At 37.2% G+C, this 26174-nt stretch overlaps 1 protein-coding gene across 1 annotated transcript in view; it reads right to left on the reverse strand.

The window, feature by feature from the left end:
• Positions 1-371: 371 nt before the first annotated feature.
• The window catches only part of KCNH1 (potassium voltage-gated channel subfamily H member 1), an 867393-nt gene continuing 841590 nt past the window's right edge, over positions 372-26174 (reverse strand). Inside the window, exon 11 of the mRNA XM_053712386.1 lies at positions 372-1214. Coding sequence (XP_053568361.1) covers positions 372-1214 — 843 coding nt within the window. The remainder of the gene's footprint in view (positions 1215-26174) is intronic.

Genomic DNA, 26174 nt, shown 5'->3' on the forward strand with positions numbered 1-26174 from the left:
GAATGAAAAACAGTGCAAGTGTTGCATATCTTGTATACAGATCTTTTGAACTGTTGATGATATATGCATTTGAAAAAAAATGACTTTAACGTCCCTTTAAGATAAAGACAAGGAACAATTTTTAAATTATAGTTATAGAAAATGCATTTAGAGTGAAAGCACCTTTAAAATTTCAAGCTGAGCACTAAAATAGAACAAAAAACTAGGACAACAGTTTCTGTAAACACTTCCTATACTTCCCTTTGTTTACAGAGCTGCCACATAGATGTGGTCAAGTCACAATGCAGAGTAAAACCCCAGGTTCTAGGCACCTCTGGCAACATCAGATTTATCACACTTCCCAAATCACATTTGATTGTTCTTAATGTACATTAGCTTGACCCAAAAATGTCCCTTTCTGATTGCGGAGACTGGGGTCTTGATATTTCAAATATTTCCTGTGGTGACTGAGAACACCTCCTTGAGGATAGTATCCTTAGTATCTCAGCAAGCTGTTTTTCGATATTTGTCATTTTTGAATTCAAGGCTTTTATATCTTCTTTTAACTCATGTTTCACTTCTAACACTGTGGCTTGGAGAGTCTGTTCTGGAATGGGATAAAAAGTGTGTTTAACTTCTGTCTGCACAGGGCTGCGATCCTGAGGGCTCCTAGTCTCCCCAACACTGTCTAATCGCAAATCACTTTTTGTAATGCCGCTGTCACATGAATCTGTCTTCTTTAATGTAACCTCCCCCGAAGGTTTAGTTCTGTCTGGTAATATCTCCATAGACTCTGCTTTAGAAACTTTGTTCCAATCCTCTCCTTTCCCACATGCATCTCTAAATCTGGCCCACCCTTTCCTTTTCACAAATTCCCCAGCCATTTTACCTCTAGTGCTTTCTATAACTGGTGCATGAAGCTTAGAACAATCAGACACGCCAGATGTTGAAGCAGACTGGAAAGCTATTGTGGTTGCAGGACTCTCTGTAACAGTGACAAGGCTGGCCCGTATGGTATTGCGCGCAGAATGCTCCACCAATATGTTTCCTTTTTCGATGTCACCAGGGTCTCTTCCGCCTCTCTCTGCTGCCAGCCTGGCCTCCTTTTGTTGCCTAAACCTTTGAAATAGCCTTCGAACTGGATGATCTGGTGGGAGGATCAATGGTGCTTCATTTTTGCTTCTCATCCATTCTTCTTCCTCTCTTTTGACATCACTGATTTTTCTGAACACAATCTGCAAATCAGAAGATATGAGTCAGCTTACAGATCTTTAAAGTGAGAAAACTTTTTTTTTGTAGACAATACTGATGCTAAAACCCAAAACAAACTCAACACAAGATCCCCCAAAAAAGAATTAGAACTACAAATTAAGGTTAGAATGTTTTTTTTGTTCTCAAAAAACTGCTTTTAAAAAATCAATAAAGTAGAAGTAGAATTTGAAAGTATTATCAAATTTCAAGTCTATATTTATATGAGAAATAATGTAGTTGCTGCTCCATTTACATCTTCATTTAAGAAAGTATGAGGGCTTCCTGAGATCTAAACTGAGCAATGATGGAGCCTTTCAGAGAAAGTGTGCAAATAAAGCCTTGTGCCCCTGTGATGTTGATGCTTATACACATATTTTCATCAATTTGAAACTGTGGAAACAAATTCTTTCCATATCTATGACCCCCTATCACCGCCTACTTAACCAACCTTAGCAATGCTAGGCTGTATAGAGACTATAGATGCAGCAGTATCTGAGATATCACCATGGTAACCCCACTGGAGCCAACTAAGATGCAAACATACTGCTTTGTGACAGTATTTTACCCATGGCTTGCATTCATAGACATATGTATAACCAACAAATAAAAGAAAACAGAAGTACAATTTATTAATATTTAAAGTGACTCCTGCCTCTGGTGATATAGTATAGAGTTATTTTTACATAAACTTTTAGGAAGAAAACACTCAATTTAAATTAGAGGCGCCACATGTGTAGATCAATAGATACCAAGACGTGAATCTGGACAAGACACAGGATACTCACAAACGTGAAGGCACTCTCTTGTGCCTGTTAGAGGCAGGCTGGTATTCTAAACAGCAAACCAGCTGGCTGTGTATACGAATCCCCGTTGTGATGTCCTGGAGAGGTGGATGTCCTGCAAGGCAGTCCTTGCCTGGATAGTATCCTAAAGGTTGGAACAAGGGAGAAAGGCTGGAAAGCCTTTGGGTTACTTAGAAGAGATTGATGCACACACCAGACTTCGTGAATCATAAAACTAGCATTTATTATACAGAATAAAATAGCCAGTAATGTAGCACATTACAGCTGGTGTGTTAAAATCAAATCTCTTATGGTATATAGAGAAGTAAAGCGACGCGTTTCTCGGGGGTAACCCCGTTTCCTCAGGCTTGTATGCTCTATCTATGTCTTAATCACCCTTAAATAGGCCTAAGTAACCACATGTTTACAATAAACACTCCCCTTCCTTCCTTTGCTTAAACCAATCAGAACCTTCCTTTCCCCCCACTCCCACTTGTTGCAGTAATTAGTTATTGTTTACTAGATAAATTTGTCATTGAGGGTGTGCTACTTGTTCCTTAAGATTCGTGTTATATATACAAATGATCTTGAGGTTTGTTAACAAAATTATTTTTGCGATCGTGTAGAAAGTTACGACCGGGATTATATACACAAATCATGTGATGTATGTTTAGGATACTATCCAGGCAAGGACTGCCTTGCAGGACATCCACCTCTCCAGGACATCACGACGGGGATTCGTATACACAGCCAGCTGGTTTGCTGTTTAGAATACCAGCCTGCCTCTAACAGGCACAAGAGAGTGCCTTCACGTTTGTGAGTATCCTGTGTCTTGTCCAGATTCACGTCTTGGTATCTATTGATCTACACATGTGGCGCCTCTGTTTCTGTTTTTTACAGTTGTCCATATAAGAAAATTACATCACTTGTGAAGTGAAGACCGAGAGCTGCCTTTTCCACTTTTCCCTTTCTCAGACGGACTTATTTTGGGACTTTTTATTTGCACCGTTTATATTGGACATCTTCCAGTGTAACGTGTGTATTTTCACATATATACATTTGTATTTTTTTTTTTTTTTTTTAATTTACATATCATAATAATTTTTTAATTAAGTTTATATTTGATTTCAACAATTTATATATTAATTCTATAGCAATTTTGTATTTTAGTTATGCTTTTATTTTTATATGGGTTTATTATTATTATATATTTACACTAGGGCCACCCACACCACCTGTTAAGTAAGCGCCTCCTATAGGTTATCTGTGACACATAGTCACAGAGTTTCCAGTTTGTAGTATCAATTTAAATTAGAATGTATTTAATTAAATTCCATTTAAAGACAACATCATTACTTTGCTTTGTAATCAGCTTATGGTTTAAGTAAGCTAAAAGAGAGAAATAAACAAAACAAAAAAGCCAGCACACAATCCCAATCTTAATCTCTTTTTTTTCCACCTAATTTTTATTAAGGTTATTATAAACATATACAGCTTATGAAGAGTTGCCAAAACTTACTTGTTACAAACGTTGGGATATCATTCACGATAATAGACAGTGTACAATCAGGTAAATACAGATTCAACATATAATGGGCAAAGATAGAAATTTCCTCATTTTTATATTGATATATACCTCCTCTGAAAATAGTAGGCCACTCTTCCACCATGGTAAAATATAAATATTCGATGGAGGTAAGTACATTGGGTCTATAGCCACTTTTGGGCTTAGTATAGTATATAACAGTAAATATAAATATCAACAATCATTATGAAATAAGTTTCAACCATCATGAGGAACATATCATTCTCCTGGAAATATATGTGGCATGCTCATCAACGAATCCTTATCATCTAAAAAAAAACAATTGAACAAACATCTGCGTATATGTAATAGTACAATATTGTTGAGATCACTAAAAGCAGATAATACTGATGAATGAATTAGATGGTTGTCATGTAAAGAGAGAATAAATGTTGCTATGGGATTCATTTTCCTTTGCCTACGAAGTAGGCTCAATGGTGTCATGGGGGGGGGATACGGGTGTAAAACCAAAGGGGTGAGGCTGAAAAGAAAATAAAGAAATATAAGTTTAAGACCAGATTGGTACAGGAATATATCACCACTGGACCTATATGGTAAAAGGACTTATGCTGTATTTCCCCTCTGGGGTTGTTGTCACCACTGGACAGAGACGGGTAAGGGGTAGTGGTTATGACCCGCTCACACATGTAGAGCGGGAAAGGGTGAGGGGAGATACAGTCGGCGGGAAATATTATGGGAGCTGACAACCCTACAAACCAGAAACCAGGGGATATTATACTAAATAAGAACCTATGTGTTATTGGTCTATACTATGGGTAGATTAAGAGCTCACAATATCTCTGTATATCAGATGAAAAACCTATCAAAATCACATCTAAACCAAGATAAATTGAAGCTGATAGGGCTTAATCTTAATCTCTTAGCGCCATTATGGTGTTGTATTCTGTCCAAACGGGTCTGGAGGGTGCTCCTAGAGTCATATGGATGACCCCCTGACCCGATCCCATAATTGAAATCTTGCGATCGCATGCACAATCGCGGGATTTCAATTTGTCTACATCTGAATGTTGCTCTGATATAGACATTATGATCCTGTCATGAAAGGGTTATCTAGCTGCGGTAAGGACACAATTAAGCCATATTTTACATTCAAGAGAAAACATTCAAGAGATTTTTGTCCACTACTACCCCCCAAACCTGGAAATATTTCTGTGTATGCCTTTGGTTCTAATACTATACGGCCAGATTCCGAGTTTTGCGTTAGAGGCTATGCGGTGCTAACGAGCAGTTTTATCTCACTGCTCACTTACCTGCAGCGCTGGTATTACAGTTTTTTTCAAACCCAGCGTTAAAAGGCAAGAAGTGAGCATGGAGCAAAATTGTGCTCCTTACCGCACTCCAATACCAGCGCTGCTTAAGTCGGCGGTGAGCTGGTCGTACGTGCTCATATACGATTTCCCCATAGACATCAATGGGGAGAGCCGGCTGAGAAAAAGTCTAACACCTGCCAAAAAGAAGCATAAAACTCAGTAATGCAGCTCTATTAATTCCTATGGGGAAACACATTTTATGTTTACACCTAACACCCTAACATGAACCCCCGAGTCTAAAGACCCCTAATCTTACACTTATTAACCCATAATCTGACGCCCCGACATGTCAACACCTACTTTATACTTATTAACCCCTAATCTGCCGCTCTGGACACCGCCGCCACCTACAATATATGTATTAACCCCTAATCTGCTGCGCCCAACATTGCCGACACCTACCTTATATTTATTAACCCCTAATCTGATGCCCCCAATGTCATCGCAACCTACCTACACTTATTAACCCCTAATCTGCCATCCCCAACGCCGCCGCCACTATGCTAAATGTATTAACCCCTAAACCTAAGTCTAACCCTAACACCCCCTAACTTAAATATAATTACAATAAATCTAAATACAAATTAATATTATTACCTAACTAATTCATATTTTAAACTAAATACTTACCTATAACATAAGCTAGCTACAATATAACTTATAGTTACATTGTAGCTATCTTAGGGTTTATTTTTATTTTACAGGCAAGATTGTATTTATTTTAACTAGGTACAATAGTTATTAAATAGTTATTAACTATTTAATAACTACCTAGCTAAAATAAATACAAAAGTACCTATAAAATAAAACCTAACCTAAGATACAATAACACCTAACACTACACTATAATTAAATAAATTTACTAAATTAAATACAATAATATAAATTGAATTAAATTAGCTAAAATACAACCCGCCCACTAAATTACAGAAAATAATAAACAAATTACAAGATATTTAAACTAATTACACCTAATCTAATAGCCCTATCAAAATAAAAAAGCCCCCCCAAAATTAAAAAAAACCCTAGCCTAAACTAACCTATCAATAGCCCTTAAAAGTGCCTTTTGCGGGGCATTGCCCCAAAGTAATCAGCTCTTTTACCTGTAAAAAAAATACAAACAACCCCCCAACAGTAAACCCCACCACCCACACAACCAACCCCCCAAATAAAATACTAACTAAAAAAACCTAAGCTCCCCATTGCCCTGAAAAGGGCATTTGGATGGGCATTGCCCTTAAAAGGGCAGTTAGCTCTATTGCAGGCCCAAACCCTAACCTAAAAATAAAACCCACCCAATACACCCTTAAAAAACCTAACACTAACCCCCTGAAGATAGACTTACTGTTTTAAAGACCGGACATCCATCCTCAAGGAAGCAGCAGAAGTCTTCATCCAACCAAGCCGAAGTCCACAACAAAGCCGGGAGAAGTCTTCATCCAAGCCGGGCGAAGTGGTCCTCCAGATGGGCAGAAGTCTTCATCCAGACGGCATATTCTATCTTCATCCATCTGACGCGGAGTGGCTCCATCTTCAAGACATCCAACGCGGAGCATCCTCTTCTTCCAACGACTACCCGACGAATGAAGGTTCATTTAAGTGATGTCATCCAAGATGGCATCCCTTAGATTCCAATTGGCTGATAGAATTCTATCAGCCAATCGGAATTAAGGTGGAAAAAATCCTATTGGCTGATGCAATCAGCCAATAAGATTGAAGTTCAATCCTATTGGCTGATCCAATCAGCCAATAGGATTGAGCTTGCATTCTATTGGCTGTTCCAATCAGCCAATACAGTGCGAGTTCAATCCTATTGGCTGAATGCATCTGCCAATAGGATTTTTTCTACCTTAATTCCGATTGGCTGATAGAATTCTATCAGCCAATCGGAATCTAAGGGATGCCATCTTGGATGACGTCACTTAAAGGAACCTTCAATCGTCGGGTAGTCTTTGGAAGAAGAGGATGCTCTGCGTTGGATGTCTTGAAGATGGAGCTGCTCCGCGTTGGATAGATGAAGATAGAAGATGTTATCTGGCTGAAGACTATTGCCCGTCTGGAGGACCACTTCACCCGGCTTGGATGAAGACTTCTCCCTGCTTCGTTGAGGACTTCGGCCCGGTTGGATGAAAACTTCTGCCGCTTCCTTGTGGATGGATATCCAGTCTTCATAACAGTAAGTCGATCTTCAGGGGGTTAGTGTTAGTTTTTTTAAGGGTGTATTGGATGGGTTTTATTTTTAGGTTAGGGTTTGGTCCTGCAATAGAGCTAACTGCCCTTTTAAGGGCAATGCCCATCCAAATGCCCTTTTCAGGGCAATGGGGAGCTTAGGTTTTTTTAGTTAGTATTTTATTTGGGGGGTTGGTTGTGTGGGTGGTGGGTTTTACTGTTGGGGGTGTTGTTTGTATTTTTTTTACAGGTAAAAGAGCTGATTACTTTGGGGCAATGCCCTGCAAAAGCCCCTTTTAAGGGCTATTGATAGTTTATTTTAGGCTAGGGTTTTTTTTTTGGGGGGGGGGGCTTTTTTTATTTTGATAGAGCTATTAGATTAGGTGTAATTAGTTTGAAGATCTGTAATTTGTTTTTTTATTTTCTGTAATTTAGTGTTTTTTTGTGTGATTTAGCTAATTTAATTTAATTTATTTAATTGTTTTTAATTTAGTTAATTTATTTAATTGTAGGGTTAGGTTAGGTGCTAGTGTAACTTAGGTTAGGTTTTATTTTACAGGTCAATTTGTATTTATTTTAGCTAGGTAGTTATTAAATAATTAATAACTATTTAATAACTATTCTACCTAGTTAAAATAAATACAAACTTGCCTGTAAAATAAAAATAAACCCTAAGCTAGATACAATGTAACTATTAGTTATATTGTAGCTAACTTAGGGTTTATTTTATAGGTATTTAGTATTAAATAGGAATAATTTAGTTAATGATAGTAATTTGTATTTAGATTTATTTAAATTATATTTAAGTTAGGGGGTGTTAGGGTTAGGGTTAGACTTAGGTTTAGGGGTTAATAAAGTTAGAATAGTGGCGGCGACATTGGGGGAGGTAGATTAGGGGTTAATAAAAAATAATGTAGGTGTCAGCGATGTTGGGGGCAGCAGATTAGGGGTTACTAAGTATAATGTAGGTGGCGGCGATGTCCAGAGCGGCAGATTAGGGGTTAATAAGTATAATGTAGGTGGCTGAGATGTTAGGGGTGGCAGATTAGGGGTTAATAATATTTAACTAGTGTTTGCGAGGCGGGAGGGTGGCGGTTTAGGGGGTAATATGTTTATTATAGTTGTGGCGATGTCCGGAGCAGCAGATTAGGGGTTAAAATTTTTATTTTAGTGTTTGCGATGCGGAAGGGCCTCGTTTTAGGGGTTAATAGGTAGTTTATGGGTGTTAGTGTACTTTTTAGCACTTTAGTTATGAGTTTTATGCTACGGCATTGTACCATAAAACTCTTAACTACTGACTTTAAAATGCGTTAGGGATCTTGGAGGTAGAGGGTGTACCGCTCACTTTTTGGCCTCCCAGGACAGACTCGTAATACCAGCGCTATGGAAGTCCCATAGAAAAAAGGGTTTACGAAGTTTACGTAAGTCGTTTTGCGGTAAGGTCAAAGAAGTGTGCGGTGCCCCAAAACCTGCAAGACTCGTAATAGCAGCGGTAGGGAAAAAGCAGCGTTAGGACCTTTTAACGCTGCTTTTTCAAACTAACGCACAACTCGTAATCTAGCCGATAGTTTGGCAAGTGCGTGTAAAGACCAACTTCCCATGGCAGGGCAAATCCCGTAGGTGAATCCAACTATAATACATTTTCTAAATATCATAAAAGAGCTGTTAAAATGGTATCTTAGGGCAGTTAGTTTTTACCATTATGATATCTTAAGATATACTACAATTTAAAAAAAATAATGCAAATTTTCGAAAAATACAATATCATAATATGTTTGAAAACAATAATAACATAATCAAATAATATGTGCACACTCTGTTCCAGAAGAGAAGAAAGTAACAGGCAAAACATAACTGTTTTCAAAACTATGTGACTGGCCAAATTTGAGATATAAAAAAACAGTCCTAGGACAAGCCTATCTTTTATTTCACTTGAAAAAAATAAATTAAAATTGGAAAAAAAAGTTGTTATTAAACCTTAATATTAAACCCAATGTTTGCTTGCTTAAAGGGACATTACACACTAAATAAATAATTGCTTGAATGATGTATTCAGAACAAAGATTAGCCTGAGAATAATTTGTACATGTATTTTTAAAATTTATATTAATTGTTTAAATAGTGAAAAAATAAGGGTAAAGTTAATGTTCATAAAGCAGTGGGTGCCGCCATATTGTAACTTAGGTTACACCGAGGCCAATTAGGAATGGTTATAAATGGCTTACTAGAGTGTGCAACCAATGACTGTGCTTAATACTGCTGAATCTTCACTTTCATGTTTAACATGAATTGTAAAGCCCATAATATTCAGAATTAAATTACAGGAAAGGAGAACAAAATAAATAAAGTATGTTGCAAAGTTGTTTTACTACATGTTATTAAACAATATATATTAATATTGTGAGGCTTTTATTGTCCCTTTAGAAATTACATGCTCTAATGTGTTGGATAATGTAATGTATAGCATAAAATGTACCTTTCAGATATTTTGATACATTAAAATAGGCATTTTCCTTATTAACGGCTAGATTTAGAGTTTTGTCGGTAACGACCCGCGTTGCTAACGCATGCTTTTTTTCCCCCGCAACTTTTAAATACCGCTGGTATTTAGAGTTCACTGAATGGCTGCGTTTTCAGTGCGCTAGGCTCCAAAAAGGGAGCGTAGAGCATAATTTACCGCCACTGCAACTCTCGATACCAGCGTTGCTTACGGACGCGGCCAGCTTAAAAAACGTGCTCGTGCACGATTCCCCCATAGGAAACAATGGGGCAGTTTGAGCTGAAAAAAAACCTAACACCTGCAAAAAAGCAGCGTTCAGCTCCTAACGCAGCCCCATTGTTTCCTATGGGGAAACACTTCCTAAGTCTGCACCTAACACTCTAACATGTACCCCGAGTCTAAACACCCCTAACCTTACACTTATTAACCCCTAATCTGCCGCCCCCCGCTATCGCTGACACCAGCATTATACTATTAACCCCTAATCTGCTGCTCTGGACACCGCCGCAACCTACATTATCCCTATGTACCCCTAATCTGCTGCCCCTAACATCACCGACCCCTATATTATATTTATTAACCCTTAATCTGCCGCCCCCAACGTCGCCACCACCTACCTACAATTATTAACGCCTAATCTGCCGATCGGACGTCGCTGCTACTATAATAAATGTATTAACCCCTAAAGCTAAGTCTAACCATAACCCTAACACCCCCCTAAGTTAAATATAATTTTATTCTAACTAAATAAATTAACTCTTATTAAATAAATTATTCCTATTTAAAGCTAAATACTTACCTGTAAAATAAACCCTAATATAGCTACAATATAAATTATAATTATATTGTAGCTATTTTAGGATTAATATTTATTTTACAGGCAACTTTGTATTTATTTTAACCAGGTACAATAGCTATTAAATAGTTAAGAATTATTTAATATCTACCTAGTTAAAATAATTACAAAATTACCTGTAAAATAAATCCTAACCTAAGTTACAATTAAACCTAACACTACACTAGCAATAAATTAATTAAATAAAATACCTACAATTATCTACAATTAAACCTAACACTACACTATCAATAAATAAATTAAATAAAATACCTACAAATAAATACAATTAAATAAACTAACTAAAGTACAAAAAATAAAAAAGAACTAAGTTACAAAAAATAAAAAAATATTTACAAACATTAGAAAAATATTACAACAATTTTAAACTAATTACACCTACTCTAAGCCCCCTAATAAAATAACAAAGCCCCCCAAAATAAAAAAATGCCCTACCCTATTCTAAAATTAAAATAGAAAAGCTCTTTTACCTTACCAGCCCTTAAAAGGGCCATTTGCGGGGCATGCCCCAAAGAATTCAGCTCTTTTGCCTGGAGAAAAAAACATACAATACCCCCCCCCCAACATTACAACCCACCACCCACATACCCCTAATCTAACCCAAACCCCCCTTAAATAAACCTAACACTAAGCCCCTGAAGATCTTCCTACCTTATCTTCACCACACCGGGTATCACACCGATCCGTCCTGGCTCTGATGTCTTGATCCAAGCCCAAGCGGGGGGCTGAAGACATCCATCCTGTGGTACGGTCGGCAGATTAGGGGTTAATAAGTGTAGGTAGGTGTTGGTGACGTTGAGGGGGGCAGATTAGGGGTTAATAAATACAATATAGGGGTCGGCGGTGTTAGGGGCAGCAGATTAGGGGTACATAAGTATAACGTAGGTGGCGGCGGTGTGTGGTCGGCAGATTAGGGGTTAAAAAATGTTATTATAGTGGCGGCGATGTGGGGGGACCTCGGTTTAGGGGTACATAGGTAGTTTATGGGTGTTAGTGTACTTTAGAGTACAGTAGTTAAGAGCCTTAACCGGCGTTAGCCCAAAAAGCTCTTAACTCCTGTTTTTTTTCTGCGGCTGGAGTTTTGTCGTTAGATTTCTAACGCTCACTTCAGCCACGACTCTAAATACCGGCGTTAGAAAGATCCCTTTGAAAAGATAGGATACGCAAATTGCGTAGGGGGATCTGCGGTATGGAAAAGTCGCGGCTGCAAAGTGAGCGTTAGACCCTTTAATGACTGACTCCAAATACCAGCGGGCAGTAAAAACCAGCGTTAGGAGCCTCTAACGCTGGTTTTGACGGCTACCGCCAAACTCTAAATCTAGCCGTAAGTATGGCTACTGACTGTATTGTATATATCAACAATTGTCAACATTGAAATGAGCATCAATGCATTTCTATTGTCAGTTAAAGCAGTTTGTTATATACTTCATTTAAGCAAAAATACTTATAGGAAAAGTTATTACTAATTCAGCTGTGTGTACCTAGTACACCCTCATTTAAACACTGCACATGCTCAGAAAGCTAGCAGAGGCATGCATTAGAGATGTGCATTTGTTCGGTTTTGTAAACCTTCGAAAGAGGAAGAATGTGGCCCTTCGTGCTGCTCGGCTATTTTCATTGCCAAATTAATTCTTGTGCACCAGCAACACGCTAAAATCTGTGCAAATCCAGATTTTAGTGTGTTGCTGTTGCACAAGAATGAATTTGGCAATGAAAATAGCCGAACGGCACGAAGGGCCACATTCTTCCACATATCTAGCATGCGTTGTGACAGTGATGGCTCAGCAATGAGAACTCACTGAGCAGCTTTGGTTTTAGTGCACAGGGCAAACGCAACATATGTGCGTATTACTCTGAAACAGCAATAGCTTTAATAGATGCATTTGTGCTAATGTAAGTATATTACAAAAATGCTTCTAATACCAAATGCATTCCATTTTGTACCTTTATTTGCCTTCAATAAAAATGAAAGCAAACGTTCCTTTACAGTACACAGGGAACATAATGCTGTGTTGATTTTAAAATTTTAGTTTGGACTATTCTCTTAAAGGGACACAATCAAAATTAAACTTTCATTATTCAGATAGAGCATGCCATTTTAAACAACTTTCCAATTTGCTTCCATTAACAACATGTGCACAGTCTTTTCATATTTAAACTTTTTGAGTCACCAGCTCCTACTGAGCATGTGCAAGAATCAGTGTGTATGCGTTTGTGAATGGCTGATGGCTGTCACATGGTACGTGTATGCATTTGTAAATGGCTGATGTCTGTCATATGGTACAGGGGAGTGGAAAAAGACATAACTTTTAAAATTGTCAGAAATAAAATCTACTACTCATTTGAAGTTCAGACTAAGTGCTATTGCATTGTCTTGTTATCTTGCATTTGTTGATTATGCAAATCTACTGTGTTGACTGGTCCTTTAACCTCTCACCCCAAGGAACCTGTCACCAGTATTTGTCTCAGATTGTATATACAAAGTACTGAAGCCAGGGCCGTCTTTAATATTGACTGGACCCTGGGCGAAAATTTTCTTGGGCCCCCCCCACCATGCAATTTCGCTCTCCACCCCAACATCCCAAAAAACAACTAAATCTATTTTTTTTTTAATTATTAGCCCAGCAGTGGATTATCCACTGCTGTGCTAATCATTTAAAAAATGAAATAAATTGCAATATGTGAAACTGGACATAAGCAGTACTAATAAGTAAATAAATATATAAATTCCTCCACTGTGGATTCATTTAATATTCTTTTGAATGTGATTCTGGTGTGAGGTTAGCTGGTTAAAGAGATTTAGGGCAGCCAACAGGAGCAAAGCAAGGTAAAGACTGAGGAGGAAGCATGGAGGTGCAGTATAAGTTTACTGACTGGAACAGCAGAACTACTATGGGAAGCTATAAAATCTGAGACAGAGAGAAAACAAAAACTATAAAAATAAACCTTACATTAATGTGTGAAGTATCAGCATGACACTATACATCAGCCACAGCAGCACATGTCACTTCTTTGCTAGGAACAAGTTCCCTCTCACCTTGCACTAGACAATGCTGCATGGGGAGGGGTGTGTGCGCACTCACTTATTCTTCCCACTAACACCTTTCTACAAAGCACTGTTCCCCTAACAAACTTCAGTTAGTTGATCTTAGGGCCACAGCAGAAAGAGCAGTGCTAAGGTGGACCAGCAGACTGGATGCTGTCCTTCCAAGGCTGCATGGATACATTGTGATATGAGTCACACAGGCTCAAGATTGAAGAGAGCAGTGTATGCAGCTGCACAGATGCTCAAATCCTCACGTGCTTGCCGCTCCAGCTTTCTGCTGCATGCACCTACAGTCAGCCCTACCCAGAAACAATCCCTACCACCAGAGCAGTTACCTGGTAACAGTGGTAACCCCAGCAGGACCTTTTATGATGCAGTGGGAATGGCTGGATGCCGAGTTAGGGCTTTGCATTCAGTGCTGCAGAGTGCACATCTAAAACAGCACATGGCAATAGCTTGGCATATCACATGACACTGGCACGGTCTGGCACAGTTTAAAAAAAAAAAATATATATATATATATAAGCAGAGTACTTTTGACTGTGACAGTGTTTTGTATTGGGACAGAATGTGTGTGTTCCCCATGTCAAATCAGCAGTCTGGTATGAACCATAAAAAAAAAAAAAAAAAAAAAAAAAAAAATTTTTTTTAATTCTAGGGCCCCTCAACAGAAACTGGGCCCAGGGCAGCTGCCCCTTTTGCCCTGTGTTAAAGACGGTCCTGACTGAAGCTATAGACAAACCAACTTAAAACCAACTTAAAAAGCTGCTTGTAGATTTTACTATATCTTTTTTTACTAGAAGCTGTGTGTTATGGGAAACATATTGACACCTAATGTGGTATACTTCTATTGCCGCTACCTGCATCAAATTCTGAACAACTTTAATAAGACCAGGAACAGAATCTGTGCATGACCCCAAACAGATTGTATTGAATATACTTCCCACAAGACTGAAGTGGCATTTCCAGTATACTGTATACTGATAATGACTGAACATTACAGTCAGACTGCTTGACAAGGTTTGCAGCAGAGGGGCTTTTTTGGCCTCTGCTGTCATTTTAAGATATTCTACAGATGCCTCATGTTAACAAAGAAATATGACTGTGTGTGCAAGGTAGTTTAAAGAGTTTGTTTTTGTTTAAAGAAATGTGCTACTTAAAAAAAGATATGATATTCTATCTTGCATATTAAAAGTTTGGCTATATTTTTTGAATGAAAATATTTAAGTAATGGCTAATAAATAAATTGAACCTAGGAAATGCATTTTTTTGCACAAACTGCTTAATTAGTCCTCTGTGGCTGATTGGGGCAGTTCCCACATCCCAATTGGTAGAGTGTTTTTATAACAGGGACAACTTTAGTGTCTGTAGTACATTAAAAAATATATATATATTTTACAAATAATGCAAAATGAAGAATAATTTCCCTTTAAAAGAAATGAATTTTAAGATTTACGCATAAAAAAATTGACTACAAATTTATAAACCTAAATGCATGCATCCATGTGTACTTTTGTGCCTTTAATCCTTTCAAAATAAATTGTTCCCTATTACTGTTTTAGAGATTAGTTTTTTATGTCTATATATGTGTACATATGTATTTATATGTGTAATTACAGATTGTGTTTACAAAGGTTGTAAATGATATGTCAGACTGAGGAGTGATATAGGCTCCATGTGCTGCAAGTTAAAATGTTCCAAGCTTCAGATTTTTCATGTAAAAACAACAGATATGTAAAATAACATGTGTCCTTTTTAATGGACAATAAATGCAAATTTAGTTTGAAATGTATTTCTAATAAAGGAATAAATTAGAAAAATATTAGCACTATTTGCTAACACTACTCAAGTTAAATTAGTAGCGTTCCTATTCTTGCGCACAGCTGTGCTAACATCTGGAGGTCACATAGGGCGGCAGTGCTAACGTGTTAAAATAACATTTTCTTCTGAGAGAAGAACAATGCTGTTTCAAGTATTTCTTTTCTAAAAACAACACAATTGTGTTAATATTGTTTTAAAGGGATATGGTATATGACAAATTTGACTAGGAATGTCTCAGAGGTGTGTATATGTGTGTATATTTGTATATGTGTCTATAGTTGTATGTGTGTGTGCACATGCATATGTAAACATACCCTACTGTGCAAAGGTTTTAGGCAGGTATGAAAAAATGCTGTAAAGTAATAATGCTTTCAAATAGAAATATTCTGTTAACAAAATGCAAAGTAAGTGAATAGTAGGAAAATCTAAATCAAATTAATATTTGGTGTGATCACCCTTTGCCTTAAAAACAGCATAGATTCTTCTTGGTACACTTGTTCAAGGTCTGAAATTTTGTAGACATATAGGGCCATTACGAGTGGAATGCAAACATTTGTGCCAAAGCGATAAGTGGTTTATCGTGGGGGCTTGCTCTTGTTGGGCTTACCGCTGGTATTACAAGTTGAAAGTAAACGCGATATCTTGAGAGCAATCACGATTTATGCTAGAATGATTTCCGTGACTTCAGAGCTCTGGTTAAATGTTTTGTGAAACATAAAAGTTGCACAAAACACATCAAAAATACATTACAAGATATAATTACACTCATAATAACACTAATAAAAAATATTTAAAAAAAATATTGCACACAAAAGTTATAAAGGCTCAAAGATATGAGGTCTCAGGTGAAAAAAAAGCAGGCAAAGGGCTTTATTTTACAGACATATATACATATGTAAACACATAAATACAAATGTACGCATTTGAACCATTTGCAGTTAAGTAGATGAAAATATGAAAAATTTATGCAATATTAATATTTAATAAAGGTTTTAACTATGTATTTACTGTAAATATTTTCACATATGTTCTATGTATTTATAAATAACATAATTTATGTAAGAACTTACCTGATAAATTCATTTCTTTCATATTGGCAAGAGTCCATGAGCTAGTGACGAATGGGATATACAATCCTACCAGGAGGGGCAAAGTTTCCCAAACCTCAAAATGCCTATAAATACACCCCTCACCACACCCACAATTCCGTTTAACGAATAGCCAAAAAGTGGGGTGATGAAGAAAGGAGTAAAAACATCAACAAAGGAATTGGAATAATTGTGCTTTATACAAAAAAAATAATAACCACCATAAAAAAATGGTGGGCCTCATGGACTCTTGCCAATATGAAATAAATGAATTTAGCAGGTAAGTTCTTACATAAATTATGTTCTCTTTCATGTAATTGGCAAGAGTCCATGAGCTAGTGACGTATGGGATAGCAAATACCCAAGATGTGGAACTCCACGCAAGAGTCACTAGAGAGGGAGGGATAAAAAATAAAGACAGCCAAGAAAGCAATTTAATGTCCAAAGAATGCATAGGCTCAAACGGAGGAGCCTGTAAAGCCTTCAAAACCAAATTAAGACTCCTAGGAGGAGAGATTGATTTAATGACAGGCTTGATACAAACCAAAGCCTGAACAAAACAATGAATATCAGGGAGATTAACAATTTTTCTGGGGAATAAGACAGAAAGAGCAGAGATTTGTCCTTTCAAGGACCTTGCAGACAAACCCTTATCCAAACCATCCTGATGAAACAAAAAAATTCTAGGAATTCTAAAAGAATGCCAAGAGAACTTATGAGAAGAACACCATGAAATGTAAGTCTTCCAAACTCTATAATAAATCTTTCTAGAAACAGATTTACGAGCCTGCAACATAGTATTAATCACTGAGTCAGAGAAACCTTTATGATTAAGCACTAAGCGTTTCAATTTCCATACCTTCAAATTTAATGATTTGAGATCCTGATGGAAAAACGAACCTTGAGATATAAAGTCTGGCCTTAATGGAAGTGGCCAAGGTTGGCAACTGGACATCCGAACAAGATCCGCATACCAAAACCTGTGCGGCCATGTTGTAGCCACCAGCAGCACAAACGATTGCTCCAAGATGATTTTGGAAACCACTCTTGGAAGAAGAACTAGAGGCGGAAAAATATAGGCAGGTTGATAACTCCAAGGAAGTGTCAATGCATCCACTGCTTCCGCCTAAGGATCCCTGGACCTGGACAGGTACCTGGGAAGTTTCTTGTTTAGATGAGATGCCATCAGATCTATTTCTGGAAGCCCCCACATCTGAACAATTTGAAAAAACACATCTGGGTGAAGAGACCACTCTCCTGGATGTAAGGTCTGACGACTGAGATAATCCGTTTCCCAATTGTCTATACCTGGGATATGGACCGCAGAAAATAGACAGGAGCTGGATTCCGCCCAAACAAGTATCCAAGATACTTCTTTCATAGCCTGAGGACTGTGAGTCCCACCCTGATGATTGACATACGCCACAGTTGTGACATTGTCTGTCTGAAAACAAATTCTCTCTTCAACAGAGGCCAAAACTGAAGAGCTCTGAGAATCGCACAGAGTTCCAAAATATTGATTGGTAATCTCACCTCTTGAGATTTCCAAACCCCTTGTGCTGTCTGAGATCCCCAGACAGCTCCCCAACCTGTTCTGATCATGGTCCAGGTTGGATGAACCAAAGAGACCCATAGAACTATACAATGGTGATCTAACAACCAAGTCAGAGATAGTTGAATATTGGGATTCAAGGATATTAAATGTGATATCCTAGCATAATCCCTGCACCATAAATTCAGCATAAAAAACTGGAGAGGTCTCATATGAAAACGAGCAAAGGGAAGAGTCCAATGCTGCAGTCATAAGACCTAAAACTTCCATGCATATAGCTACTGAAGGAAATAATAGAGACTGAAGGTTCCAACAAGCTGAACCCAATATAAATTGTCTCTTGTCTGTTAGAAATAGTGACATTGACACAATCTATCTGGAAACCTAAAAAAGGTGACTCTTGTCTGAGGAATCAAGGAACTTTTTTGGTAAAATGATCCTCCAACCATGTCTTTGAAGGAACAACAGAAGTTGAAACATATGAGATTCTGCAGAACGAAAAGACTGAGCAAGTACCAAGATATCATCCAAATAAGGAAACACCGAGAACCTTTGAAAAGATTCCTAGAGCTGTCGCTAAGCCAGAAAGGAAGAACAACAAATTGGTAATGCTTGTCTAAAAAAGAGAATCTCAGAAAATGAAAATAATCTGAATGAAACAGAATATGAAGATATGCATCCTGTAAGTTTTATTGTGGGCAAATAATGCCCTTGCTGAACAAAAGGCAGAATAGACCTTATAGTCACCATTCTGAAAGATGGTACTCTTACATGACAATTCAAAAGATTTTCTTTCTTTGGAACAATAAATAGTTCGGAATAAAACCCCAGACCCCGTTCCTGAAATGGAACTGGTATGAATACCCCAGATAACTCCAGGTCTGAAACACACTTCAGGAAAGTCTGAGCCTTTACTGAGATTGCTGGAATACGTGAGAGAGAAAAAGACTTCTCACAGGCGGTCTTACTCTGAATCCTATTCTGTAACCCTGAGAAACAATATTCTGAATCTAAGGAGTTTGGACCGAATTGAACCAAACAACTTTAGAAAAATCTTAACCTGCCCCCTACCAGCTAAGCTGGAATAAGGGCCGCACCTTCATGCAAATTTGGGGGTTGGCTTTGATCTCTTAAATGGCTTGAATTCATTCCATTTTTAAGAAAGCTTCCAATTAGAAACATATAACTTGGGGAAGAATTAGGTTTCTGTTCCTTATTAAGAACAAAAATGGTTAGAAGCTTAAGATTTACCCTTAGAACTTAATCTTGAGGCAAAAAACTCCCTTCCCCACAGTAACAGTTGAAAGTATTGAATCCAACTGTGAACCAAATAATTTATTACCTTGGAAGGAAAGAAAAATAGAAATCTGGATTTAGAAATAAAATCATTCCAAGATTTAAGCCACAAAGTTCTTCTAGCTAAAATAGTTAAATACATAGATTTAACCTCAATTTTGATAATATCAAAAAATGGCATCACAAATTAAATTATTAGCATGTTGAATCAAGTTAACAATGCTAAACAAATCATAATCCGATACTTGTTGCGCTAAAGTTTTCAACCAAAAAAGGTGAAACAGCTGCAACATCAGCCAAAGAAATTGCAGGCCTAAGAAAAGGACCTGAAAATAAATTAATTTTCCTTAGATAAGATACAAGTTTCCCATCTGAAGGATCTTTAAAATAAAAACTATTTTCCATAGGAATAGAAGTACTTTAGCAAGAGTAGAGATAGTCCCATTAACTTTGGGGATCTTTCCCCAAAACTCCAAACTAACTGCTGGCAAAGGATACAATTTTTAAAACCTTGAAGAAGGAATAAAAGAAGTACCAGGCTATTCCATTCCCTAGCATTAGGAACTGGAAAAAAAACCTCTGAAGTAACCATAGGAGGTTAATAAACAGAATTTAAATGTTAACTAGCTTTAAAATCAAGATGACTAGTCTCCTCAATATCCAATATAATCAACACTTTTTCAACAAAGAACGAATGTACTCCATTTAAAATAAAAAAGTAGATTTGTTAGTGTCAATATCTGATGAAGGATCTTCTGAATCAGATAGATCCTCATCAGAGAAGGATAATTCAGTATGCTGTCAGTCATTTGAAAATTCATCAACTAAATGAGAAGTTTTAAAAAAATCTTTACATTTTATTAGAAGGCGGGGTGGCAGACAAAGCCTTCTGAATAGAATCAGAAAAATATTCTTATAAATTCTTAGACAATGCATTAATACTGATGGACATTTTCTCTGCATGTAAAAGTTTATCATGATAACTTATTACAAACCACAGCTAAAGATATAAGTTCATAGCATTAAAATAAATGAACTTAGCTTTGGTAGGACTGATATCAGTCAGCAGGAATCCAACAGTGTTTTCTGATACAGAAACAGTTACAGGAACAGTTTTGAGACATCTTGCAAATGTAAGAGAAAAAAACCCAACAACATATAAAGCAAAATATCATTTTCCTTATATGACAGTTTCAGGAATGAGGGAAAAAATGCAAACAGCATAGCCTTCTGACATAGAAAAAAAAGACCAGAGGCAAAAGGAATGGGGTCTTAAAATAATGAAAATATTTGGCATCAAGTATGAAGCACAACAAACAGAAAAAATATATTAAAGACTCAGTGCCAACTAAGACGCCGGAAATGACGAATTTGCATCACAAACATAACTTTTGTGCCAAAAAAAATCTTGCGCCAAGAATGACGCAATAAATTTTGGCATTTTGCGTGCTCACGAGCCTAATACAGCCCGCAATTTAAAAGAGTCAATTTGAAAAAGACTAAACCCCAGGTAAGAAAACATTTTTTTTAATTTTTTTTAAAAAAAAATGCATTTCCCAGCTATGAAACTGACAGTCTGCAAGAAAAGGAAATATACTGAAACCTGAATAATGCCAAATATAAGTACAATACATATATTTAGAACTTTATATAAAGTGCCAAACCATAGCTAAGAGTGTCTTAAGTAAAAGAAACATACTTACCAAAAGACACCCATCCACATATAGCAGATAGCCAAACCAGTACTGAAACGAGAATCAGTAGAGGTAATGGTATATAAGAGTATATCGTCGATCTGAAAAGGGAGGTAGGAGATGAATCTCTATGACCGATAACAGAGAACCTATGAAATAGATCCCCATTAGGATGACCATTGCATTCAATAGGTGATACTCCCTTCACATCCCTCTGACATTCACTGTACTCTGAGAGGAAACGGCTTACAAAAATGCTGAGAAGCGCATATCAACGTAGAAATCTAGCACAAACTTACTTCATCACCTCCATAGGAGGCAAAGTTTGTAAAAGTGAATTGTGGGTGTGGTGAGGGGTGTATTTATAGGTATTTTGAGGTTTGGAAAACTTTGCTCCTCCTGGTAGGATTGTATATCCCATACGTCACTAGCTCATGGACTCTTGCCAATTACATGAAAGAAAGATATTTTTATACTGTATATATACACTCTAAAAATACCATCTGATATATGTGGAAATATGTATTTATGAATAAATAGAACATATTCTTCTATGTCAACATTGGAATGTGAAATATTCATATTTTTATGTCAGGTAAGCGAAAATGAGAATATGTGATCGGGTTAGCTCGCTTGTCCAGTTGTGCTCGTATTTTGAGTTGAAAGTAAAGTTTTCACTCTTATGTTACCCCCGACAAGCGCAAAAAGCCGACGCGAAAATATTGCATGATCGTTTATGTATTCTCCCATAGAAGTCAATAAGGAAAAAAAGTGGTATAGAAAAAACTAAAAGTTTACTTTCAACTCGAAATAAGAGCACAACCAGACAAGCGCATAAAGCTTACTTCCAGAGCATTTAACGTTCTAGCAGAAGTGTTAATTTGTACTCCACTCGTAATTTGCCCCAGAGTCCGGTGCATGATTAAACAATTAAACCAAACAGGTGCTAATGATCATCATTTTAATATGTAGGTTGAAACACAATCATTAACTGAATCAGAAACAGATAATGAAGGCATCCACATCATGCTGGCCATCTATTTTTGGAGCCGAATTTATACTTGTGAAACAGCAAAACACTATGTAAATATCGCTGACACGAACTAAACCTTTAACCCTAAACCGCAAACACCCCCCACATCGCCGCCACTATATAAAGCTATTTAGGGGTTAATTAATAGGTTTAGTTGGTGTTGGCGAAGGGGGAGTGCGGTTTAGGGGTTAATTGGTTAAGTTAGTGTCAGCGATGTCTGGAACTGCGGTTTAGAGGTTAATAGGTTTAGTTAGTGTTGGCGATGTTTGGGAACAGCGCTTTAGGCGTTAATAGGTTTAGGTAGAGTTGGCAATGTGGGGGGGGGGTGCGGTTTAGGGGTTAACAGTTTTAGTTAATGTCGGGGAATAGGGGTTTAGGGGTTAATACTTTAGTTATTTATTTAGTGTTGACAATGTTTGGGAACGGCGGTTTAGGGGTTAATAGGTTTGGGTAATGTTGGCGATCTGGGGGGTTGCGGTTTAGTGGTTAATAGGTTTAGTTTGTGTCGGGCTTTCGGGGTTAATAACTTTATTTCGTTATTTAGTTAGTGTCTGCGATGTGGGGGGCAGAGGTTTTGGGGTTAATAGGTTTAGGTATTGTTTGTGATGTGCGGGGACGGCGATTTAGGGGCTAATAGCTTTATTTAGTGGCGGCGTGTGTGGCGGGGGTTTAACATAATTTTGTTTATGGCCTGAAGCGAAACGAAGCGAACCAAATTTTTTGATTGCGCACAAGTCTATTGGGAATGAACCTCTATTCTTGGACAAATTACCCAATTACATGACTGTCAGTGCCAACCATGCCGTGAGGATTAACAACCTGATAGTTTCCTTTCTCTCTTTTATTAGTGCTGACAGTGCAATTTCATTTTAAAATCAATTATTTTCATTATAATTAAGTTCTTTCTTAATTTAATGATGGTTTTAAAGGTATTGTAATCATCACAATAAGATTCAAGCAATTAAATTAAGAACTTGTTCATGATAAATAATCCCTACAAAGTATGCTATTGGTTATTTCAGTTGAAGTAGATCCTGTTTAATGGCATTGTCCTTAAGCACAAATTAAATGAGCCACATCCCCATCCACAATCTGAAACACTAACAGATACACTGGCTGCATTAATGCAATTACTTATCGCTGGTATGTTTGTTAGAAATTGGATGTGAATTATATTAACATTGCAATTATTTTGTGCCACTGTTGAATATACAGGAAAGTGTTCCAATCATTTATAGCACATTGTGGCTTATAATGAGTTAATGAACCTGCTAACATGACTATCTTAATGACCATGAAATACCAAGGCTATTTTAATGGGACTTTGCATTGCTATTAAACACATGGAAAACCAACACAATTAACAGATTAATTGTTGTACTCATCCCTTAGCTGTCAGTGATTGTGGCAATGTAGTGCTATTCAACGTGTTGCAGCTTTCTTTGGTGGCCAAAGGGGTGAAAACGCATTTATGATACCAAGCTTTCAGACTTCTAAATAGCTAGGTTCTTTGTCTATTCACAATGGTTCAAATATGTGAGTCACCAGTAAGCTCTCTGCCAGGAATGAACTTAGAGTTTGACCAGTAAAGCAAATAGGATGCAGCCATCTTGGACTATATGTATCTGCTTGGCTACCCAAGACGTTTGCAAATTCATGCTATACAATGCATATTTTTTGTCCTTGGCAGCCATTGGTCAATAGCACCACCCTCACTTAGGCCCCAATTTTAAAAAGATCCCTGGACTGGTGAGATTCTATAAGAATGCTTGCCAGCCCTTCTATTTCCCTGGTGAATTATATAAAGCCGCTTTTTACACTGAAAACAGGGTGCCTGGCTACGGGAGCATATACTGCATTTACATATGGGAAGGAGATGCCTACAGTACAAAAGTGCACAATAAATTTGAAATTTTGAAATGTTACAAAATGAATAATTAAACCATTCACACAAAAATACGAAGGGAAATTTGTATTGTTACGGTGCATCAAAATTCATAACAAAAAACCCCTAAAATTTCTTGGTAAATTATCCAAGAATAAATCGTATTTACTATGCATAGCATAAATCGTAATTTAAGTACATTGCATGTGCAAAAAAAAAAAAAGCAAGAAGTTTGTACTTAAAAGGACTATAAACATTTTTGCACTACAGTTCTCACTATTTTTTCTCGCAAGTAAAAAAATATCACTGAAATATGCACTGAAAACAGTATAATTTGATCTGTTTTAAGCATAATATTCATGTCTTCCATTAGATTAACATATGAACAGCATGTAAACTATATTAGAGCAAATTAAAACCTTGCTTGCTTCAGTTGTTTTCCAATTGGATAGCCTAGAATGGTCTTCTCTAGGAAATAGTCTGTGTATGTATTTTGTGATGTTCCATCAATACTATGGAATTTATCATTTTAAATTTGCACTTCGCTCTCTATTGCAAACGTTTACCTATCAGCTTGGTGATATAAGGAAAAAAGTTTCTCTATTCTTAGTTATAGTTTTTATTTTTATTGCTTATGCCCAGGAATTAATCTGCAGAAATACAGTGTGTGTGTGAGTGAGAGGGGTTATGCACCCTCTTGCCTCTTGGCTTCACATGGCGACTTGTCCCTAACTTTAAGTACAAATATAAGCATCACAAACAATATTATATATACCAATATGAAATAAAAGTGAAATTGAAGAATGCGGAGATTGTCACCAGGGCGGGTGTGTCCCAAACTGAGCAGCATCACTATACTGACTACTGCTGATTATTGTTCTATCTTTACCTTCCTCTTTACCTTGTCACACATTTAGGGGTAGATTTATCAAACCCTGGGCGGACATTATTCTCTATAGCCACCCCTGCACATTTGCGGCCAATCGTTCGCTAGCCGGGGGTGTCAATCGTCCTGATCGTATCTGATCGGGATGATTGCAGTCCGCCACCTAAAAGATGGTGGACGAGTTAAGGAGCAGTGGTCTTTAAGACCACTGCTTCTTAACTCCTGTTTCCGGCGAGCCGGAAGGTACGTGCGGAATAGCAGCATCTACTGCTTGGTAAATATACTCCTTAGTCTTGTCATTAGGTATAGTAAGCGGTAGACCAGTGGTGCCTACATTTACAGGGAAGTATGTCTAAATGTTCTAGAGAAGCAACATTGACAAATCTTTCTGCACCTAACATGGCTGCCTTATACAGCCCAAAAGCCAATAGCCTATAGAGATTTCACTAGGATAATTCTATTCTATTCTAAAGCAACATAGCTGTACTTATCTTGCTGGGCAAAACAAATGGGTTTGCACAAAATCCCTTCCCTTGCTCCCTGCTTTTACCTGTTAAAGAAAATGTATTTACAAACTGTGCTCATATAAAATGTCTGAGGAAGGGACTTGTGTTCTGAAAACTTGCACACGAGCCCATCTTGGTTAGCCTGGGTCTCAAATAAATTCCTACTTGTCCACTAGAGCTAGTATTATGTTTGACAATCTGCTCTATAATGTGTATCTGTTCCCTCATATGTTTGTTTCTGATGTAATCTCAGTACAGAAATGCCAGGCAACATTTAATGACATTTGAAATTTTCTGTGTCAACACTGCTTTTAGGTTTTGTGGCTTTTGCACCCAGGAGATATGAAAGCTGTTGAAATGATGCCATTTTATTGGAGAGATTTTTATCAATAATAAAAAAAAAGCACAGTGGATATGTTTCCACTAAATAATACACCTATAGCACTTAACAATGCAACTTAAATTTAGCAATCAGAAACCATGAGTAGAATAAGGGATACAACACAATAAGACTTATAAATAGTAGTATTATTATTTTGTATTAATAAGAGGATCACTAAAATGTGCCATATCCTATTACTAATAGACTAATGAGGCTTTGTCAATTGATACATAAGAAATTAATAGGTGTGAACTTCTTGCAATTCCTTGTTTATATATTTATAATATTTGTGGTATTTCCCTGAGGGTTGTTGTTGTATACATAATACTCTCATTTGTTTCTATAGGACCGATTTATCAATAGTCGGACGGTCATGATCCGCTTTAGCGGATAATGTCCATCCGAAATCGCTGAATGCCGACAGCATACGCTGTCGGCATTTCAAATTGCACAAGCAATTCTGGTGAACTGCTTTTGCAATGCCGCTCATCGCAGCTTTGCGGCCAATTGGCTACTAGTAGGGCGTGTCAAT

This window comes from Bombina bombina, chromosome 4 (genome assembly GCF_027579735.1).
Source record: "Bombina bombina isolate aBomBom1 chromosome 4, aBomBom1.pri, whole genome shotgun sequence".
NCBI lineage: Eukaryota > Metazoa > Chordata > Amphibia > Anura > Bombinatoridae > Bombina > Bombina bombina.